The sequence below is a fragment of the Lineus longissimus genome, chromosome 4, assembly GCF_910592395.1.
Source record: "Lineus longissimus chromosome 4, tnLinLong1.2, whole genome shotgun sequence".
In the NCBI taxonomy this organism is placed as follows: Eukaryota; Metazoa; Nemertea; class Pilidiophora; order Heteronemertea; family Lineidae; genus Lineus; species Lineus longissimus.
The window spans coordinates 6,852,696-6,874,277 of NC_088311.1; the positions used below are offsets into that span (position 1 = coordinate 6,852,696).

Here is a 21,582-nt window from a genome sequence, read left to right on the forward strand (position 1 = left end):
TTTTTGCTGTACCACATTCTTAGAGGAAGGGTTTTGTAACTCCTATGTCACGTATCTTTGGTGCTAATAGAGAATTGTCACTGTGTGGAATGTGTAGGGGGAAAAGTGATGTTATTTACACCTTTTCCCCATCAAGTTCAAGTTTAAATGGCGGGCCCTTCTTCTAACCAGAGGGTACCTGTACCCATGTCCCCGTTGCACTGGCAGAAAAAGTGTCGGTTATCAAAGATGGCTGTCAACACTGCCATCCTAATGTTGTCCAGAGAGAATTGTAGATGTGAAGTTTCATGCAGTTCCTGTAGTGTTTTGTAAAGAATTGGCCAAGTCTTCCTTCTGAATGGAATTCTGCTTCCAGCTGTTTTCGTCCTATCTCCAAATGCAGGATATGGAGGTACAGAAGCTGTGCCACTTTTTTCATTTGGTCGCACTCCAGGCCATGAACATAATAGAAATGTGAAAAAAAGCATTTGATAGCGTGATGTCCGCCTAATAATGGCTCATTCAGTTGGAAGAAAGTGGGTGTTTATGTGGTAGTGGTCCATAGCCCAGATTCCTTTCAGGAGAACGACCTTGGCTGATTTGGACCTCAGTGTTGACAACGATGGCCTAATTTAGTTGAAAATGATTTATTAAAAAATGTAGTGTTGTTACCTCTGCCAACTGAGTCTAAATGCACTAATATATCTATTAATTGGTGTTAGAAGAGGTCCACCTATGATCCTGGTCAGAAGTATGAAAATATTTTTTACATCAGCATTTCATTCTAAAGTTATGAACTGCTGTACCCCATGGACAACTAGGGCGACAAGTCCAGTTGTCACCCTCTCAACAGACTCCTCCCACCTCTACAGTGCCTTGCTCTTTCTTCTCCTCAATGAATGAAGCAATTCGCTATACTACCATTTGCTCACACTTTCGACTCAACTTTCTACAGTAACATCCAGCCAGGTAACTGAGCTCAAAGGTCAAGGTGACTGGTGTATATTTTTCTATCTTCCATTACTGTTGAATGCTAATGGCCACCCTAGGGTTCCTGAGGCAGAGGATAGGTGGTCCAACTCTTTGTTGACACTGAAGTTTCCCTAGGCTAAATGAAGTACAATATTTGCCGTGGGGTTGTTAAACTCAGCGAGTAGCATCTTATGACCATTTGTAGGCTTACGTGTTTGTTTCTTGATAGCTTTAAACTCTTTCGATGAAGGAATCAGTAGGTCTATCCCAATCACTAAATTTCCCTTTCAGTACGGTGGGTTGATGTTGCAGCTCACAAGCTCCAAAATTCAAATAACTTAAGAAACATATCGCTACTGCATACATGTAGCTTTAATTGACAACTATCAGAAGCTACACTGATACACACTGGTATGAAAACTTCAAGGATATCAACATTCTACCTGATATTCTAGTCTAGATGCACTGCTCCCCCCTCTTACAACCTGGTTGTTGGCATTGTGGAACCAAAAGTTATTATCATGTCTCGGCCAGACCTCCTCCATTCTGCCTCTAGTGCCAGCCATAAAAACGGGTGTTTCCTCTCACAATATTGTCCATTAGGAGAACTTCTTAGAAATCGCCAGACTCTCAGCTTCAATGATAATGGAGGGTCCCAATATAGATGGGCAAGTAGATAGCGAGACAAGAACCATTTTGGTGCCCCTTTTATGCCTTTTGTGAATGGTTGCATCTCTGTGTTCACTTGTCGCTCATTCTCGCCCAGTTTATTGGAATGGCAGTTGGTAAAGGGAGGCAGCAGGTTCTGGCTCCTTGGTGTCTTGGTCTGATTGCGCTGCAGGGTTTGCTGGTCTCGTAAACTCGTTATGAAATCGTGAGATTGCTGTAAAAGGTAATAAAGCCCTTAAACTTGGAACAAACTTCTCGGATGAAAGGGATTTTACTGTTGGGAAGCGGCTTTTCTTTGTCTGCAAGTTTTTCAGTCAAACAAAAAAATGCCTCCATACCATCAGGTTCTTGCTGGACTGGAACATCACCAAAATTGCTTTAAGTTAGTTGCTTATGTCAGTGCCAGTGGTGGCACATATAAGAGTCAGAACTTGACTTGAGTATAAGTATACCTTGCTTTGAGTATAAGTATTTGATCTTCAGGGCTGAGGAGCAGGCCATCCAACGTGCAGAAAGGAGCAATGTTAAAGCCTTGAAATAACTTTGTGATACCGGAACAGAAAGTCTTGACCATCACTTGACACGTGTTACCGTATACCGCCCAAAATCTAGAGAAACTGGCATTGCAAATGATGCTATGCAATGGCACGATGCATTGCTGACCTACGGACAATGGGTGTCCACTTCAGCCTGGCGGGGCCACACACATATTTCGGGGCTTTCAACCCGCTCACAATGCCAGGTCACTTCTTATAATAGAGTCTGCCCCTTGGCCAGTTCTGCAGGAGTAGTATTATTCAATTTAGGCTATACCACCATGGACGCGGGTAGTGATGCCATGCATATTGATTTGCAAAAGCTTGAGGAGTTGCTATTTGAACAAGTGTACTGCTTTTGAAGTTAGCTGACTGCTCATTGACCTCAGGGTCTGAGCCAGACGGTTACGACTTAAGCAGTAAACTTCCCTCAATTTGTTTCATTGAAGTAATCCTTGGAACATCTGTTTCTAAAGGCCTCAAACTGGATATGTTGTAACCTTAAAGGTGCTTTTCTGTCAAGTGATGACAGGTTAGATTAGATGCAGTTTTTTGTGGAGCTTCTTTAATGTAGATACTTACGAGGTCATAAGTTCATTCAGAAGCGAACTGCAGTTTAAGACCAGTATAAGGAATAATATTTAGGCTTCATTGATGATTTAGTATAATATCATGACTTCTTACCAATCTTGAAGTCACTTGATTGCTTTCTCAAGTAAGGTACAAGTAGGCCTATCATCCAAAAAGGAGGAGAATGTGAATGACCTTCGTATGGGCCGATGTCTACTGTGTATGTCTTTACCCTGCTAGCTGTTCCGTGATCAAATGATCAGATGATTTTTCATCATCTCCACCATTTAAGGGTGAGCATTGACTTCTTATTGTAGTAAAACTCTGAGGCGTTTCGAAGCAGGTATTTGAGAAGCCAAGAACTCTATTTGTTGGCCATGGCCCAGCTCACCTTGGTGGATGTTTTAGCTCATCGAGCTGGAGGTCCTCAGGTAGACTGTCAGCATGTGGCTGGCTTTACTGCCTTATTCTTTTCATACTGTAAGAAGGCTGACATGCCCTTGGCTGTGTAGCATGGGTATATTCATTTGTTTCAGTTTCACCCTTGAGTTTCACCCTGAATCGGCCATATGGCTTGGCAGACCCATCTTTTCGAAACAAAGGCAGTCCCTCCTGTCCGGTTCACAATCTTTCAACTCTTTCCTCACCCAAATCAATTACCCCTGTCTGCGGTTGCCAAGTCACACAGATAGATAGGCCTACCTTGTGTACTGTGCATTAGGCAGCTGAGACCCAAGTCACAGCTTTGTCTGAGGTAGGACTTTTTCTGATATTCACTGGCACCATTGTGAGATGCTGTTGACCTGCCATGCCTGACTTCTAAAAAGGCTCAACACAGTGCCTTGCTCAAGTTTGGGGAGAGCATGATCACTTATGATATTGGCCTGCCAGTGTACTTTCCAGCATATATCATGAGGCTTTCTCTTCATATCTATGTGGAGCACTAAAGCATGGCTTGATATATCTCCATGTACTCCAAACAACATCCGTGCATCTGGGTGGTCTCACTTGGCTGATGTAAACACTAGTCTCGTATGTCTTGTGGGTAGATTGTAGCCTATATGATTACTCTGGCTCAATGAAGTGCTTTGCTTATCCTAGGTGAAATATAAAGGGACCACATCATGATGAGAATTAAAGGAACACTCTCACACTTGTCACCCAATCAGGAAATATAGAGGATGAATCTGAACTGATTGGGTTGGCTGTGGATGTCTCATCCAGGTAGCTCCATCTCTGATAGTGCACTGTACAATAATGCAGCATATCTTGTCTATCTATTAACATGTACGTGTTTATCCTATCTTTGCAGGGGTCACAGTGGTCAGATTTGGTGGACCAACTTAAATCCAATGAAGATATTGGCTGGTTTAAAAACCTTTAACTTTCCTTTCAGTCAGTTTGAGGAATTAATGAATAGAGTAAGTATGTTATTGGATCTGAATTATTTACCAACATTAAAATGAAAGTTGTCTGCATGTATCTCTTGCCACCTTGGAAATAATGGAAGAGAATGTAGCATATAGCGTAATACTCCTGGAGCATCAAAATGCATCAGATATCATTTCATTTAAGTTGTCTTTTAACAGCACACATTCTCTACCTTGGATCTTAGGGTTGCTCTATGGTAAAATCTTAAACTTGCACCTGAAAATTCCCTTCATCTTTATCTTTGTGGATGTGCCAAAGCTAAACCTCCTTTCGAATTGATTTCAGGCGGGTATTGACAGTGCTTATCAGGAAAAACCTTGTATAGATCCACATGATGTCATGTGTCCTGTTACGGCACCTAATTTTCAAACAAAAAAGGTAAGCAGTTTCTGTTCATCTGAATCGAATATAAAAAATGTTGCAGTTACCAAGATGATCAGCAATCCAAATGTCTGTGGTTCGAATCCCAGTCAAGGCAACTTGGATTTCCTGTAGGTAAGTTGAAAATGAAATCAATTTGCGCAACATGGCTGCCTTACTGGAAATCATAGTATTACAGGCAGCTATAAGATAAAATGTTTATCCAAAGTGGAGACTAGATTAAAGGGTCAAAAGTAAATTAAAAGACATTGCGATATCCTCCAGAAATTGACTGTAAAACCATTTGTTTTCGTATTTGTTTCATTGTTTCCATGTCTTCTCTTCAGGTTCCTGATATTGGTGCTGAATTAACAAACGGGTGCACAGGGTTTGCCTCCAAGTATTTACGATGGAACGAAGACCTTATTGTTGGAGGGATAGAGAAAAATAGAACCGGGCACATAGTCAGGTAAGTAAATCATGCCTGTAGGTGTCATCAAAATGGTAAGAATGGATGAATATGAGATGTAAAAAAAGTAGCATTTTCATGATGAGTGATATGAAAAAGGGACTTTCTAACTTTCATCATTTAATCCTGATTTTGTTATGAAAACTTACCAATCTTCTCACGATTTTCCAGGGTTGAGGCGTTACAGAGTATTATACAGTTGATGGGTGAGCGAGAAATGTACAACTTCTACAGAGATCGATATAAAGTACATAACCTTGAATGGACACAAGAAAAAGCCAAGCAGATTCTAGAGGCTTGGCAAAGAAAATTCTCTCAAGTAAGTTGGCGGGAAATCAGACTGAAATGCTGGAGCCATCTGAACCAATCAGGCAATGTTTTTTTTGCTGATGCTGGCATTGTCTTCCCAGAGCTAACTTGATGCCTTTAAGCAGCACATGTTTGGATTTGAAGCAACATTCGTGCAAACTTTGCCCGGCATACAAAATTTTGCATGGATTCAAGCATAAAAGATGTTTGGAGTGGATTGGCTGAAACTCATCTTGTAGTGATCCCCTTCTTGCCGCGAATCTGTGACCATACAGTTTTCACCACTAGTATCTAAAAGTGGAAGCAATTCCATTAAATGTATCCTTTTATGTGAAATGTACAGTATATAAGAATGTGTTTAGTCTGAAGGGCTACTAAAGTACAGGTATGCTCTGTATGTAGTCTCTGGTATCCCAAGCATCGAGGAGATTTATTCCTATCTAGTTTCCTCATCACTTTTGGGTTGGCACATTAAATTTACTTTTGCAGACCAAATAAGAGATGATTTTCAGAGGTACTGGATTAGTTAGCTGACTCAAACTCTGCCACAGTACCCTACCACTTGTGGAAAACCTTGTATTGAACTTTCAAAAATCCATGTATGTACTCTTCCAGATTGTCTCTAATGTTATCAATGAGACGACAGCCGCAGACCATGATAACATATACGCCTTCTCCCAAACATCGCTATATGACATCATCAAGGACTTTTCCAAAGTCAGTCCGGTTCGAGTCGTCCTTGGATACGTACTCATGGTAAGCTTGTTGAAGACGTTTCCCGACTTCGTTCGGACAAAACTGTATCAGTTCATGTTTCATTTAATGAGGGCTGAAAACTTTATCGTTGGGCACCTACGAGTTTCTTAAACCACGGAATAGGTCACTTGGAAAGATGGTACCGTTGCGTTAAACTATTTTCAGACTTTTTACTCTTGAAAATGATTTGTGTTTTCAGCTTGTGTATGCATGTGTGTCGTTACTACGATGGACTGATCCCGTGTCCTCCCAGAGTGGTATTGGTATGGCTGGCGTCATGCTTGTGGCTCTCTCCGTGGCGGCGGGGCTTGGAATATGCTGTGTCCTTGGCATCGAATTCAACGCGGCTACAACACAGGTAAGGATCTATTTTATGTATGAGTTCTTGATTTCGCTGTGTCCTTGGCTGATCAATAGCTGTGTCCAACTGACAGTGCTATGCCTGTAATGATTTGCTCCATCCATGGAGGTATTATTAAGACCTCCATGCTCCATCCCAAGGCAGATACTGATCAGCTCTAAATTACAAGGTTTGTAGTTATGATGGTTCTGTTTTATACTGTATAAAGTCAGTCAGGTGCTGCTGTTGCCATTTTTGGCTCGTTGGCCTGACATGCCTGATGCCGGGGTGTAATGGAAGTGTTGTGCTGCTGTCGAAAAAGACCGCGAATTGAAAGGAGAAATCTGCAGGGTATCAAACAGGAGCATGTTGATAATTTGATAGTTTGAAAACAGCCTATGCTTCTGGAATGGTTCATAAATGATATTCTATGAGTGACCGATGAATTAACTTCAAATTAAGGTTGAACTATGTGTTCAGAGGAAAAAGGTTTCCGGGGCAACTTCCGGCTATTATCAGTGCTGGAAAAATCTGACTGCTTGCGGCAGTTTTTATAGAAAAATCCATGCAATTTTGTTACGCCTAAATATTTTGCAAAGCACAAGCTTTTTTTGGCAGATGTCTAATTTAACTCCCCAAAAATAGCGACATATTGACTTTCAATGAAGCCTGATTTATGATGGCACTACTTTTTATTATGATTGCATGAAAAATTGATCAGTTATAAAGTGTTACAAATGTGCAGAAGCACTTTTTCAGGTCAGCCTTAATACCAGTAGTTTATACACACTTTTAATGTTTGTTGCGATATCTGCAGTTTCTATCTCAAGATTGCATCTTGGCCGTGGTTGATGTAAACTGTGTATAAGAGCTGCCTACCGCAGACAAAGTTTTTGCAAGTGATTTCGTGTTTACGAAGATTCTTTGCCAGCAGGCGATGGCTTGTTTTTATCTTAGAAAAAATAAACAAAGCAGAAAAATAATTTCTTTGTTCAGGAAGTGGAAGGCCTCTGCAGCACTACTTTTCGCTCTGCCTTGTAAATTGGAGTTGGTAAATTTGTCAGATTCGTTGGGATCTATCTTCATTGGGATCTATCTTCATTTAAAGGTTTTGCGTTTGTGCATGTAGGCTTGTAAATAATAAAAAAGGGAAGAAGCAATTTGGATAATCAGTTCATGGTGGCCTGGCTAAGAGCTCTGATTTCCCAATTGGTCATGTCTTGCATCTGAAAAAAATCATGGTTGAATTTCTGTCATAAAATGCCCAGATTGCTGATCAAGAACCAATGTATTTTATACAACAACATCTTTACGATTTTATTAGTTTCTCTCATTTTGTGATGCTCTGAGGTCAATTAGGTGCGATCATGGTGGGTGGGCTGTGTCACCCACTGACCAGCTAATCTTCCAGTTTCCTGGGATCATGGGAGGTCTTTTAGCGTTTTTATGCTTTTGTTCTTGTCTTTAGAAAAGCTAACAGGTTCACCATGTTATGTCTTTTACCTTTGTCAGTGTGGTGTGGCGAATTTACACCTACTTGTGGAATTCCTAGAAACGTGACTTTTTCTGAAAACCTGACAGTTTAGAACCGCCTGGGAAAGATGGTGTGAATTCTCTCAGCAGTTTAAAAAAGTTGTAATTCTAAAGGAATTAATTCTTTGGAACTGCATGGTCTGTAACATGATACATACACATGTAGCCAGGCGTGATTTCATTTTGCTCCATTGTAGATTGTTTGAGCTTGACACATGTTTAGCCAGACTTGTAGTTTCGAAAATGTTCTGGATATGTCTATTAATTGGCAGTCTATTGCTCGCATAGCATTCTACAGCATCTAGGTAGGACTTTGGGTGGCAGCAAGTTTAGAACTGGTGTGCTGCGTTTGATCACTCTTCACACTTTGCACAAACACGCCACAAGATGTTTTTCGGCAAAGCTTTCAAGTCTGTTCGAAACATGATTTAATTTTCTCACGTTATGCCGAGACTGGCAGTCATCTAAACAGTGGTTGATGCTTTGGTTGATGGGCCTTCAGGTTGGTGGCAGTTTTGCAGGCAAATCTCGCCTGCAGCTCTTCTGGGACACGGATAAATATTTATGCCTTTGAATGTGTAGATTGTTTATAAGGACTGTCAGTAAATGGTAACAGAATCCTTTGTTTATAAACAGTGAATAAACAGTGGGATGATTGGTATAGAAGTAGGCCTTTTTTGACCTGATCAGTGCGTCAATATCTAGGCTGTGTAGGATGGTGTAGATGCTGCTAAAGTAAGATGATGCTAAATCTGATTGGACTGTTGCTGCTGCATCTCATATGGTTGGCCCAGTAGCCCCATTAATGTTGTGGGGACTTCACAACTGCAGCCTCAATTTTCTCCCCAGATTTCCTATGGCTGCACTGCCCGATATCCTCTGGATACTGACATCAGATAGAAAACTTCAAGTTAATTTTGAAGCCTCATTTTGAGTATGATGTGAACTTGACTTTTAGCAAGTTGAAAAATATCCAGCTGGTCTCCTTCTCTCTATAATCTGGGGATAGGTGCTAAGTTCAATGAATTGGTCTATAGATCATATATACAGGAAATCAAGCCTGATGAAGAAAAAAAACATAGAAAAAAGACGTCAGAGAGTCTAATTGGTGAAAAAAAGCAGCTGGGGTGATACTGAATTGAATATCTTATGTTTCATGCATGTTAATTAGGAAGAGGTAGTGTAAACCTCGATAGCCTTTTAGATTTTACTAATTATCTTGGTTAATATGTCACTCTACCCAAAACTGGAGTAGCCTACACTCTCTGTCATATACTCATTGGAAACTGGCTAATTTTTGATAACATGGACATGAACATGAAGAAACTTTCAATGTCAACAGCATTAAAGTTAATTTTGTGTAAAAGGGTTAAACTCTCTTTACCTGTAGTGTCCTAGGGGGCCAGCAAAAACCAACTGTACAAATGTATAATGTTTACACTGTGGTAGCCTATACTGGAGCAGTGCCTGAACCTGGGTGGTCTTACAGCTGAATTCAGGCCACTATCTCCAGTATCTACGAGCTACCCTGTAGTTATGCAGGTAAAGCATACCTGAGGCTCCTACTGGATAAAAACACCTGAAAACTTATTATGCAATTCCGGCAGGTTTTTTCTGCATGGGTAGATAGAATACTCAATTTGGCATATCGACTCTTCAGAATTCTTGCCTCGTACTCCTTTCTTTGAAGTTTGAAAAGATATTAACCCTTCTGGTCTGGGAAGTAAAATAATAGTGTAGGAAATGTTAATGTTTGATCAACAACATATGTCTCCGAAGGATGAACCCAACTTTTCTATTGTTCTTTAGCTCGACTAAAAGTCAGTCATCTTCCCTGTAGTGATTGTTTTATTCTGCTGGCTTGTAGCTACTCGTTTCCTGCAACTCGTTTCCTATCAGTTTACTGGTATATCATGAAGTCTTTTTGTCAGCCGAGAGTGTCAAGTGGGTTTGACATTTTTAAAAAGAGGTTTGCCCGAAATTCAGTCAAGGGCAAACTGGCAGCAAATGTCAATTGTCTCTTAACTGACTTCTAAACAAGAGAATAATACTTGGTAGCATTTGAGCATTTATCATGAAGAGTCTTAAAGTCTGTATAACCCTCAAATGATAATTTTGCATAGTTAGGATGTCAGATCACCCTATTGTTGTTGCTCCTTCGTTTTGTACATGGCCCACCCAAGTTTTTGTTTACCGGGGTGTAGCGGTATTCCGCTTTGTCTGCAGAAATGCTCCTGGCTGAATACCCCGTTGATTAAATGTAAATCTGCTTCAGTGATTAATTTGAGAAATGCAGCATTTTTCTGGCAAAAAGATCTATCAGTGGGTGTGTTTGGTTCAATCTTGCGTACAAACCTTGTGATTTGGACGAACTGATCTTTGTAAATATCGTAAGTGTCGTGATGAAACACTTAACATATTAGCTGCAGTGTATTATGTGATAACAATTTCAAGATTTATCAATAAAAGCTTATCCTGATTTTCAGTTTTGACACATATCATTTTAGACATATTGTCCCTCATACAATCTACATACTTTATAAAACAACTCTTTTGGTTACCTATCTTTTCAGATCATCCCATTCCTGGCGTTAGGATTAGGAGTCGATGATATGTTCCTCATGGTGCATGCATTTGGTGAACACACTTACAAGAAGGACATACCTTACATGGTGAGTACACTTTCTTAGATAATTTGAAGAATGTCCCTTTCAGGGGATTGCCATTGTCTATTGTTGCTTTCGATTACAAGGTAAGGGACGATACTGGCATCGATGAAACATCGGTCGCTAGTATCAACTTTTATGATGTTGTTAGTGACCGGTATACATATCATGAGTCTTGATAGTAAGATTAGTTGACTCTCACAGTCAGATTTGTTTGAAGATATACTTGGCCCTTTTTAAAAGATGATGGTCAAGACCGGTTTACTTTCTTGTCAGAGTTGGGTTAAATGCTGAAGCTTTTCCGATCGAAAGGCGACAAAATCCCTCTTGCCTGTCAAATGCCAAAATATATCTGAAGTGCCCTTGTTCTAGTTTCCTTTTGTTCAATTCATCTGCTCACTTGCCCACCAGGAGTCTGAGGTCAGCATCTGCGGTGGGCCGCCACCCAACGGCTGACCATCAGCTCAAGTTTCCTGACCATCTATAAGCGGAACTTTCCGCAAATCCGCCACAGGAGGAACTATTGATGACTGGCATATGCAGGGGAACTGGAGAATAACTAAAAGATATTGAACTTATACTGCTGAGTTATTTTGTTTGCTTTCTACTTCACGGCGGTCTTTATATTGACTTGAAGTGCTGTTGACTGATAATTGAATATTTGGTCTGCCGTTTTGATACTACACTCAAAATTCCTCCAGCGAAGGCCAAACAAGCACTCTGATTTGATGTGTGGAGGTGGGGAATTGCTGAACTCGAAATGCCGATCCCAATTTTATGCATCGCTTTGTGATCAGTCAGTATTATGGCGTGCCCTGTACTAAGTCAGTAGAATCTCCTTGTAGTTCTCTGCCTGTCAGAGGAGACTTTGGTACTTTGAAGGAACTATAGGCAGGAGTAGATTCGGCTAGATTTACATACTCAAAGTCACCAAAGGTCTCTACTATCTAACATTACACTCGCTTTTACATGAAATATTTTTCTCATCAGTCGATCAGATCTCTCTAACTGTTCATATTATTGACATGGAAAACAAAGACTTGACTCCCTAGCTCCTGCCCTTGGTCTCCCTTAAGGTATACCTGTACCTTGGAAACATCTGTGTTTCATCTGAGATTGTGGGCATCCATAAAGTTAGTTGGCCCTATATCTTCTACCTATCATTGTATCAAGTGACGGCCGTCAGTTCCTTTGTCATTGGCCACAGAGTATCTGCAAACTACCGTGTAACTTGTCACTTTTCTAATGGCTGCCTGCTGGTTTTGGGTTTATTTTAAATGTTGACCATAAGTTCTTCTGTATGATTTCAATTTCTTTGTCTTATTGACTTTTATTGATTGGTAATATTATCTATTTTGCTGCTCAGGCAACCCTGTGAGTATTCATGTTGTGCCTTTTTCCTTTCTAACTTAAGGAAGGGATTACCATTTGATGTGCTTCAATTGTTGTTGATGATTATTTTATTTATTGTTTGTTTGTTGTACCATTTTCTGTATGTTAGTTAATCCCCATCATGTCAACTCAAGTACCGACTCAAGGCCGTCAGGTCATTTTCTCAAACCAAGGTCATCGAGAGGGGGCTAAATACACAGAAGGGGAATCAAAGTCGGGACATTATGCAACTGTTTTATAGTATTGTTACCCATTTCATACTGATTAATCTGTCAACAGTCCTTATAACATTCCCCCTGTATATTTCAGGAGCAGACTGGTGAGGTGCTGAAGAGGACAGGGGTCAGCATCCTTCTGACATCACTCTGCAACATGTTTGCTTTCTTCCTGGCAGCTATCATTCCTATCCCAGCACTTCGGGTCTTCACACTTCAGGTGAGACTTTTGAAGCATTTCTTTCATGCCACTACAGTTGGTCACGATTGGTGTATTGGAGTAATGATCGACATGGTCCTAGCTTTGCTTTGACTTCATTGATGTGCATTATTTTTTATGAACCATATGCAAAAGAAGAATATGTTGTTTACATATTTCTGACCTTTTCAGGCGGGTATCTTGATTCTGTTCAACATGGGCTCGATCCTGTTGGTCTTCCCAGCAATCGTGAGTCTGGATCTTATACGTCGTGAGAACAAACATGTCGATGTGTTTTGCTGTTTTACTGGGTAAGTTTATCATGGGGGCGTATATTCGTTAGGGAGACAGGGTTAGTGCATGTAAGACAGTTCCTTTCTGTGAATAGTTTGAAAATTTTATTAAAAAGAACCACATGTCTAATGCCAGAATTACTATATGAGCATACATCTCATTTGTGTCAAGTATAGTCCCTTTAAATCTTTGAGTCAGCTCAAGAGGTGTGCTTTAGTATCATATTTGATATTATCAGCAACCTTGTCATGTATTTATTGTTTCTTTTCAACATTAGAACCTTACACCTGCCTAACGAATCTTTATTAGCCTATCCTCCTCAAGAAAAGGAGAAGTTGACATGTTTCAGATTTAACCTGATACATGGATACTCTGGAATGTGTATCCGATTTTATTGTTGCTTTCAAGCTTCAGATGAAACACCTGTGGTGAAAACATGACACAGTTCTTGTTGGCTCACCGTAAGGGGAGTCTATATGATAGCGCTGTGTCCGTCGTCGTCGTCGTCGTCGTCGTCGTCGTCGTCGTCGTCGTCGTCGTCGTATCCTAACAGTGGCACGTTTCTTAACTGCTAGGGCTATGAATTTGAAACTTTGTACACAGTATGCCCTAGGTCAGCTGACCTCTGACACTGATTTTCGGTCCGATCTGATTCTCTGTTTGGCCACCAGGGGGCCAAATGTCGATATCTAAAAAGTGTGATATCTCGCTTATTAGTGACTTGTTTTCGATGAAACTTTTGTTGTAGGTACTCATAGCAAATATACATCTTATATCATACGGGTTTTTAATTTGACCTACTTTTCAAGGTCACAGAGGTCATATGGCGTAAATTGGTCATTAGAGTGTAAACTATGGCACGTTTCTTAACCACTAAAGCTATGAACTTGAAACTTGGTACGTATAACCCCCTATATCACATAGCCTTTGGTGCTGAATTTCAGTTTGATCTGATTCTCAACTTTGCCACCAGGGGGCCAAAAGTGGAAATCTAAAAAGTCTGATATCTCGCTTATAAGTGACTTGTTTTCGATAAGATTTTTATGGTAGGTACTCTTAGGAAGAATACATCACATACCTTACGGGTTTTCAATTTGACCTACTTTTCAAGGTCACAGAGGTCATATGGCGTAAATTGGCCGTTAGAGTGTAAACTATGGCACATTTCTTAACCAGTAAAGCTATGAACTTGAAACTTGGTGCATATAACCCCCTACATCAGATAACCTTTGATGCCGAATTTTGGCCCGATCTGATTCTTTATTCGGCCACCAGGGGGCCATAATGGAAAAAGTAAGAAGTGCAATATCTTGCTTATTTTTAGTGATTCGTTTTCAATAACATTTTTATGGTAGGTTCTCCTAGCAAGGATACATCACATATCATATGAGTTTTTGATCTGACCTGCTTTTCAAGGTCACAGAGGTCAAATGGCGTAAATTGGTCGTTTGATTGTAACTATGGCACATTTCTTAACCACTAAAGCTTTGAACTTGAAATTTTTTACACATGACTCCCTACGTCATGTAACCTCGGACACGGAATTTCGATCTGATCTGGTACTCAACTCGACCACCAGGAGGCCAAAACTAAAATAGGTAAAAAGTGCAATATCTCGTTTATTAGTGACTTGTTTTTGATGATATTCTTATGGTACTTACCCCAAGCAACGATACATCACATGTCATACCGACTTTGGTTTGACCTATATACTATACATGTTCAATGTTTCTTAATTTGGATGAATTCCAAAGCACCAAATATCTATACGGTGAGCACAATGGCCCCTGGCCGTTTCATTTTTTTTAATATGATAGTTTATAGTGAGATTTTGTAGCTGATTCATATTGTGGTTTCAAAGTTTTACTGGAGTTCATCCGGACTTTAGGTTCTGACTCTGTTTGAAACCGGTACATTACGATTCACAACTCCACTCTCCAGATGATACTTTGATCTTTGATATCTTCCCTTTTCAGTTCCATTGCCAACCAAGTGATAGAGCTGCGACCTCCAATACCAGAGCAGTCGCCAGTGTTCGTGCGGAGAGAGAGTCCGCCCCCTCCGTACACCCTTCACCAGACAATCACACGCACAGACCCCACAGGGCAGCAGCCAGTCACCGTGTTAGCTCCTGATGCAGTGTCAACGATATCACATAGCCCTTCCTTTCAGTCAGGTAAGTATGGCACCACTGCTGGAAAGATCGGTTTGTCCCCTTCCTGTCAGTTTTGCCAGGAATTTAACTCACTTGAAAACATAGCAAAGCTTGTAAACATAGTAAAGCCATTTTCTCTAAAGAACCTAAAAAAATCTATCAACTTGCCTCATAATGATCATTATGAAAAGTGTTGATATCTTGGCTGATTTCTTTCTCAATTCATTATTTCAGTTCCCCCTCCCTCCTCTTTACCTCCGTCTGCCAGCAACTCGCGCCAGTGCCTGACAGGAGATGGTTCGCCGATGACATGTAAAGAGCGCTGCGGCCAGGCCCAGCAAGAGTGCTGTAGATGGTCCCTAACAGCATTCGCGCACAGAATTTATGGACCTCTTCTGGAGAAAACTCCAATCAAGGTAAAGTGATCATCTCTGGGTCATCTTGTCTTTGTGACATCTGTTTGGCAGGAAATTTGCTTCTCCTATACCTGCTGACTATGATATTTAGCTGCTTGGAGAATATTCAGCTGTTAAACTATTGTGTCATAGATCTTGTGCACTGATATTAGCAGCCACATCATGACCATCATGACATCGCCTTGCTCCCGCATGTCTACCAAGCTCATTGGGATAGGTGGACAAGATTTGATGACATTAGTGTTAAAATCTTAACATGTTTTGCCATCAACTTATAAGAACAGGATCTCTTAGCAAAGACATGTATGTCAACCAAAACAAAGCAGTTGATTTTGTTTGTGAAAATGTTTGATCTAAAAGTTTGGTTGGGTTTGATTTTAACTCTCGTGAACAAACTAATGCAAGATCTTTCCTGTTCTTTCAGATTCTAGTCATTGTAATCTTTAGCCTAGTGTTTGGTATTGGTGTGTGGGGAACGACGCAAGTCAAGGACGGCCTTGACCTTACTGACGTCGTCCCAAGGGGGACGAGCGAATACAGTTTTTTAGAAGCGCAGTCCAAGTACTTCGGATTCTTTCACTTCTATGCTGTTACTCAGGTAAGTCTTCAAAATCTCCATCACTTTGCCCTGTTTTGTTCCAAAAATAAGTGTTTGACCAAGTATCTGTCAAAAAAAGATGCCAAGTAAAAATAAATCAAGGCTTATATCATGCAGAAGGCCATGACGTGGAAAGAGACTGTGAACATTTGTCCTCAAAGATTACAAATTTTTGAGTTTCTTTGCACAGTTCAGACCTTCAAGTTTTAGTCTGGGATATGAAACCTGTATCAATCATTTCTCATACGGATTTCTCTTTTGATCTTTTTCAGGGAGATTTTGATTATCCAAATAATCAAGAACTTTTGTACAAATACCACCGGGCGTTTCAGAAGGTGGACAACATCATCAAAGAGAAAGACGGGACTCTCCCTGATTTCTGGCTTGGGCTTTTCTGCGACTGGTTACTGGGTGAGTAGCACTTTAAACGCAATTGCACCTTCAGCCACCCCAACTTGAAACCAATTGTTCAAGTGAGTTTATCCATTGTATAGTAGGCTTTTGCAGATGGAATCATTATTACATTCAATCTTCTGATTTTCAGGTCTTCAAAAAGCCTTTGATAAAGATGTCGCCAAAAATTACATCACGAAGAATGGCTGGTCTACCAATGCTTCTGATGATGGTATCCTCGGATACAAGCTCCTGGTACAAACGGGTGATATTGATAGCCCGATTGACAAGGAACAAGTAAGTAAAATTCCCCATCAGCCTTACGAAAACAAAGACATGTACATTTATTGAAGGGACTCTGTTGGTCACAAAACGAATGGAATCAAGGATGTCAAGCAAATAGAAAAAGTCAAAACAGCTATAGCAAGGCACATATCTTTAATCAGTTAATCATTTCTTTAATCAGATAATCATGGTTTTCTGATTAAACTATTTTCACGTTTCAGGTAATGACCAATCGTCTAGTCTCAAAAAACAACATTATAAACCCTAATGCATTTTACACGTACCTCACCGCTTGGCATTCGAATGACGCCATGGCATACGATGCGTCACAAGCACTCCTCCATCCGATCCCAAAGCAGTATTACCATGAGCCGGATGATCACAATCTATTGAGTAAGTTGCCTGTGTTTTAGGTGGAAATTGTGCATTGAAGGTCTTTGCCAAAATGTGACAGTGGTCGTTATTGCTGTGGTTGTGATGGGTTAAAAGATAAACGAACTAGATCATGTGGAGAAAGTCTATCTCGATCTTTGAAGAAAACAAACCTGAGTTTTTCAAAAGTGCAGATCTAAAAGTTCTTATTCTGTCTCATTTGGATGATGAAGGCACAAAAGCAGAGTGACGAAGTTCAAATGTAGCATTTGATTTCACCTTAGTTATTTTCTATTTTCAGTTGAAAAGTCATCATTGTTGACGTATACTCAACTGGCTTTCTACCTAAAGGATATGGTGGACATGACGGAGGATGCCGTGGACATCATCAAGGAGATTCGAGCCATTTGCGACGAGTTCTCCGATCAGGGCTTGCCAAATTACCCAAGTGGTTATCCGTTCATGTTTTGGGAGCAGTATATCAACTTACGGTTCTACCTCATGTTGTCTCTCGTTTGCATACTGCTTATTATATTCTTCACCCTGGCTGTTGTTCTCATCAACCCCTGGGCCGCTTTTGTTGTTGTAAGTATAATTTTCTTTAGATTCTGTTTTATAATTGAACATTTTGAGTACCGGTAGATCATGGGTTCTTTTCCCACAAGCCAAAGTTAGATGACTTAGAAGGTGTGTGATTCCATGGTGTTTGATTCCAGTTTCAATTCATCTCAAATCTATCTTATTAGGACAACGTCTCAACCACAATTATCGTCTTGCAGATTTCTTAACAGAAATTAATTCAAGGTAGATTTTGAACTCCTTGTATTTAATTTGTATATCTCTTTCCTTTCCTTTACAGGTGATTGTTTTGTCCATGACTGTTGTTGAATTGTTTGGCTTCATGGGACTTGCGGGAATCAAACTCAGCGCCGTTCCCGCTGTTATTCTTATCGTTTCTGTGGGCATTGGAGTGGAATTCACTGTACATATTTTATTGGTAAGTGGTTGTAACTGATACATATTCTTAATATCCCCCTAAAATCAAAGTCTCATTCAAAATGGCTTAGACAGGCAGTGTTCATTGTTGATTTGAAATATTGGATTGGCTATGTTCCAAAGTTGAACGTGTAAGGTTGTTTATTGGGAGGTTTTCGTAACTAAATAAGCCCTGCATAGCTCAGTTGGACTATTCTGCCTTTAAGCTCGATGGTAGCCCTCAAAGCTATTGCATCAGTTAGCCGGAGTTTAGAAGCGGTCCAGAAGTTGGTATCTAACCAGGACTAGCCCAAATTGTTAGGTAGGCCCTAGTATCCATTTTGTTCGCAAAGCATAACATTAACAAACGTCGCTTTCCATTTTCAGGGGTTTTTGACGTCGATTGGTAGTCGCGATCGGCGGATGAGGATGGCATTGGATCATATGTTTGCTCCTGTGATAAATGGAGCTGTCTCTACGTTACTGGGGGTCATCATGCTCGTAGGAGCCGAGTTTGACTTCATTGTTAGGTAAGAGACATTTCAAAAATCCTTGTCCAATATCTATTCCTTTTCCTAGCTTTGCTGTAAATTCCTATTCCTGAATACACTTGAATATAGGGTGTCAGAGCCTTTCTGCAATGGGTGACATTGAGAAATGCTGAATTGTGACCACCACTGACAATTTCCTATTTATTTCAAAATCCCTTCCCAGGTTTATGGTGTTGATTACGATTTATTGCGCCTTTGATGTTGATGTAAGATCATGCAATTCTTTGTTGATCATCTGCAGTGTTTTCAAAATGTGCCCGCCAACTTAGGGGCCAAACCAAGTGGATACACCTGCCTGTCCTTGAAGTGGCTTTTCCTGCCCGCCAGGGCCAAATTAGGACTGCAGTAAAAGGTTACCGGTCAAGCATGACTCCCTAAAGTTAGTCCAATTCTTTGGTTGTCTGTTTAGTTCTTACCTCAACTGAATAGATCCCTGGGAAGAACCCTTGTTGGGTGGCATTATCTTTGTTGAGAGGGACTAAAGGATGTGTCTGGACCCTTTAATTTGAATTGTCTGAAATGCTGGCTCAGCATTTGGCGTTAGGGGTATTCAGACATCGTCCAGGGTATTATTGGTTTTCAAGCCCCTCTTCTTAATGAAAATCAGGAACAGGAATGATGAAAAAGGTGGAGGTGTATATAGGTATACTGATGGACCCTGATACAGTTATGTAACTGTCTGATATGGATGATGACGATGTTAAACAATTTCATTAAAACTGGAAACGACTTGAGATAAATAGTATTGTAGCCAGATCAATAACAGTTGTGATTTTTTGAAAGAGACTTGTTGTTGCGCAGCATGGCATGGCTGCCAATCACATCCAGTTGATCAGTCAGAACTAACAACCTCAATAGAAAATAGATGGATTAATTTAACTGGCTCCAATCTCACAAAAATACACTCAATTCTTTATGCAAATAGTTATGCATGTGCCCAACACAAGCTTGAATCCCTCCCGAAGCATTTGTGTAATCTTTGGATAATGGTACCCCTGCCGGCCATTGTGTCCCCCCCAGTGTACTTGACCCCTGAGCCAGGTTTGTAAGGGAAGACCACCCAGTCGGGACATTGTCCTCTGGACAGGAATTGTGTTGGGCAGCATTCAATGGCAGGCTGGCTGTCACTGTCACCCGATTTGATTCCAAGTGACAAAATACCAGATTTATTGTGTATTTTTCTCAAAAATCGGTATATTAATCTGTATCATCTCAGGTACCGTTAGGGTGGAAACACGTCTGTCATCTCTACAATGCTTCAATTGGAAAATATCAAATTTGCTGTACAGTCTGCATTGGAATGTGTGGGGATTATGATCCAACTTGGGCTGGAAATCTCACTGTCATCTCACAACTTTGTTCCAATCAAAGATGGCTGCACATTCTACACGTTTAAGTGAAGACATTTTGACAACATAAGGTGGAACTGAATTGATAAAACACTGTCCATAAAAGTATGGGGCGGGGGTAAACAGCGAGAGAAAGGGTTTCTGAGAATGGCATTTTGATTGATACATGGGAATAGAAGTTGAATGTACATGTCCTAGTGTTGGGGACAAAATTTTGTTTGCGTATTGTGCAATATTTAGGGTTTATTACATGATATCCGTACGATATGTCACCTATTTATACCGAATTGTTGATTTTCCAAGGAAACAGCCAGCAAAGAGTTAATTTGAGTGTGTGCCTGCTCTCTGTTGGCGAAGTTGTTGAAAGTTTAAGGTTAGGTTTTTGTGAATATATAAAGCCTTGGGAAACATGATGGTGGGCAGCATTATAATATAATATATCACAAACAAATGCTGATTTAGACATTCTTTGAATAACGATAAAAAATGATATTGTTGTTCATTGCATGAATGCATTGAATTACCAGAAAATGATTACAAAACTCTGCTTGAGATCTGATAGAGAACATTCCATGTGATTTAATTGTTTAAAACTGATAACAAACACATTTAACCCTATCTCATTCTGATGGAGGGAGTTCGACGCTACGAAATCCAATTAAGCACCAAGAAAATGGTCTAGAATCTTCTTTCAAAGATGGCTATGATCTTTTTTTCCGTAATTGAAAGAAATGGCTGACCTGCAGCTACAGTCATGGTAGCCTGTAGTTTTTGCCAATACCACTTCCAAAGATTGGAGAGAACCATGTTGTTTTAACCAAAGGTGGTATACCCATTGACGAGCAGTGCACCAACCTTCTGTTGAGAGATGAGTCAAACTCACGGGAGCTCCATTTTGTCTAAAAACATACTGTACACTCTCTCCTGAGATGTATTCATGGTGGTCCACTCGCTCTTTGGGAAAAACACTTGGCAGATTTACTCTATTATTGAGTTGGACCTACATCGTTGATGTTGTTGTTTAGAGAGAGGGGGTAAACTCTGCTTCTGACAACTGATTCCAAAGGAAATTCACTTGCCACATAGATACATGAGGAGAAAGGAACCCAGCTTCTTATTTTAGTTCTTGAAGCAAAAAATACCTCACAGTAAGCTACTGACTGTTACAACATTAGAAAAAATATGCCTATTTAAGGGGTAAAATATGTGACATGTAATCAGACCCTTGTATCCATTGAGCCTGTGGTTTAGACAAGATGTTGGGGGGGGGGGTCTTTCTGGGTATGAGCAAATAGTGGGAATTTGAAGTGTTTTGGGGAATTATGGTGACTGTTCAATATCTATGACAGGGAGAGGGGTGGTCTCCTAGTTCCAGAGGGGTCAGGTGGTATTTAATAAAGGGTTTCTTAGTTGGTCAATCAAAGCTAGCTGTGTGGTCCTTTGGAGTGCTATTGTTAAGTGAATATTTCAGACAATTGATGGGTAATTGTCATTCCAATGTAATTGATTTTGGCCCTGAATAAGGGAGGTTTCAGGAAAACTTGTATTCTATCTTGATTGTTATCATCATGAGCAGTGAACTGGGGAGGTAAGTTTTAAAGGGGAATATTACTTTATAAGGCGGGAGTTAAGAGGCCCAACTGGTGGATGTGCACAGCAAGGGAAATGTATTTTAGAGAAAAAACCCTGAATTGGAACCACGGCTGGTTAACCCAAGAAATCGGGGAAAACACTGAAAACTATCGGCCATGAAAAAGTCCATATGGTAGGAAATACTGGTTGTAGAGGCAGATTTATA

At 40.3% G+C, this 21,582-nt stretch overlaps 1 protein-coding gene across 2 annotated transcripts in view; it reads left to right on the top strand.

Annotated features, from left to right (window-relative positions):
* Positions 1-21,582, top strand: part of LOC135486141 (protein patched homolog 1-like) — a 38,991-nt gene that overhangs the window by 10,021 nt on the left and 7,388 nt on the right. For both annotated transcript variants that reach the window (XM_064768686.1, XM_064768687.1), the window contains exons 7-24: positions 4,039-4,147; positions 4,443-4,535; positions 4,865-4,986; positions 5,158-5,305; positions 5,911-6,051; positions 6,251-6,409; positions 10,498-10,596; positions 12,292-12,417; positions 12,589-12,707; positions 14,667-14,866; positions 15,080-15,261; positions 15,686-15,859; positions 16,132-16,270; positions 16,404-16,549; positions 16,759-16,930; positions 17,211-17,494; positions 17,769-17,906; positions 18,272-18,414. In XM_064768686.1, the coding sequence (XP_064624756.1) occupies positions 4,039-4,147; positions 4,443-4,535; positions 4,865-4,986; positions 5,158-5,305; positions 5,911-6,051; positions 6,251-6,409; positions 10,498-10,596; positions 12,292-12,417; positions 12,589-12,707; positions 14,667-14,866; positions 15,080-15,261; positions 15,686-15,859; positions 16,132-16,270; positions 16,404-16,549; positions 16,759-16,930; positions 17,211-17,494; positions 17,769-17,906; positions 18,272-18,414 (2,694 nt within the window). The remainder of the gene's footprint in view (positions 1-4,038; positions 4,148-4,442; positions 4,536-4,864; positions 4,987-5,157; positions 5,306-5,910; positions 6,052-6,250; positions 6,410-10,497; positions 10,597-12,291; positions 12,418-12,588; positions 12,708-14,666; positions 14,867-15,079; positions 15,262-15,685; positions 15,860-16,131; positions 16,271-16,403; positions 16,550-16,758; positions 16,931-17,210; positions 17,495-17,768; positions 17,907-18,271; positions 18,415-21,582) is intronic.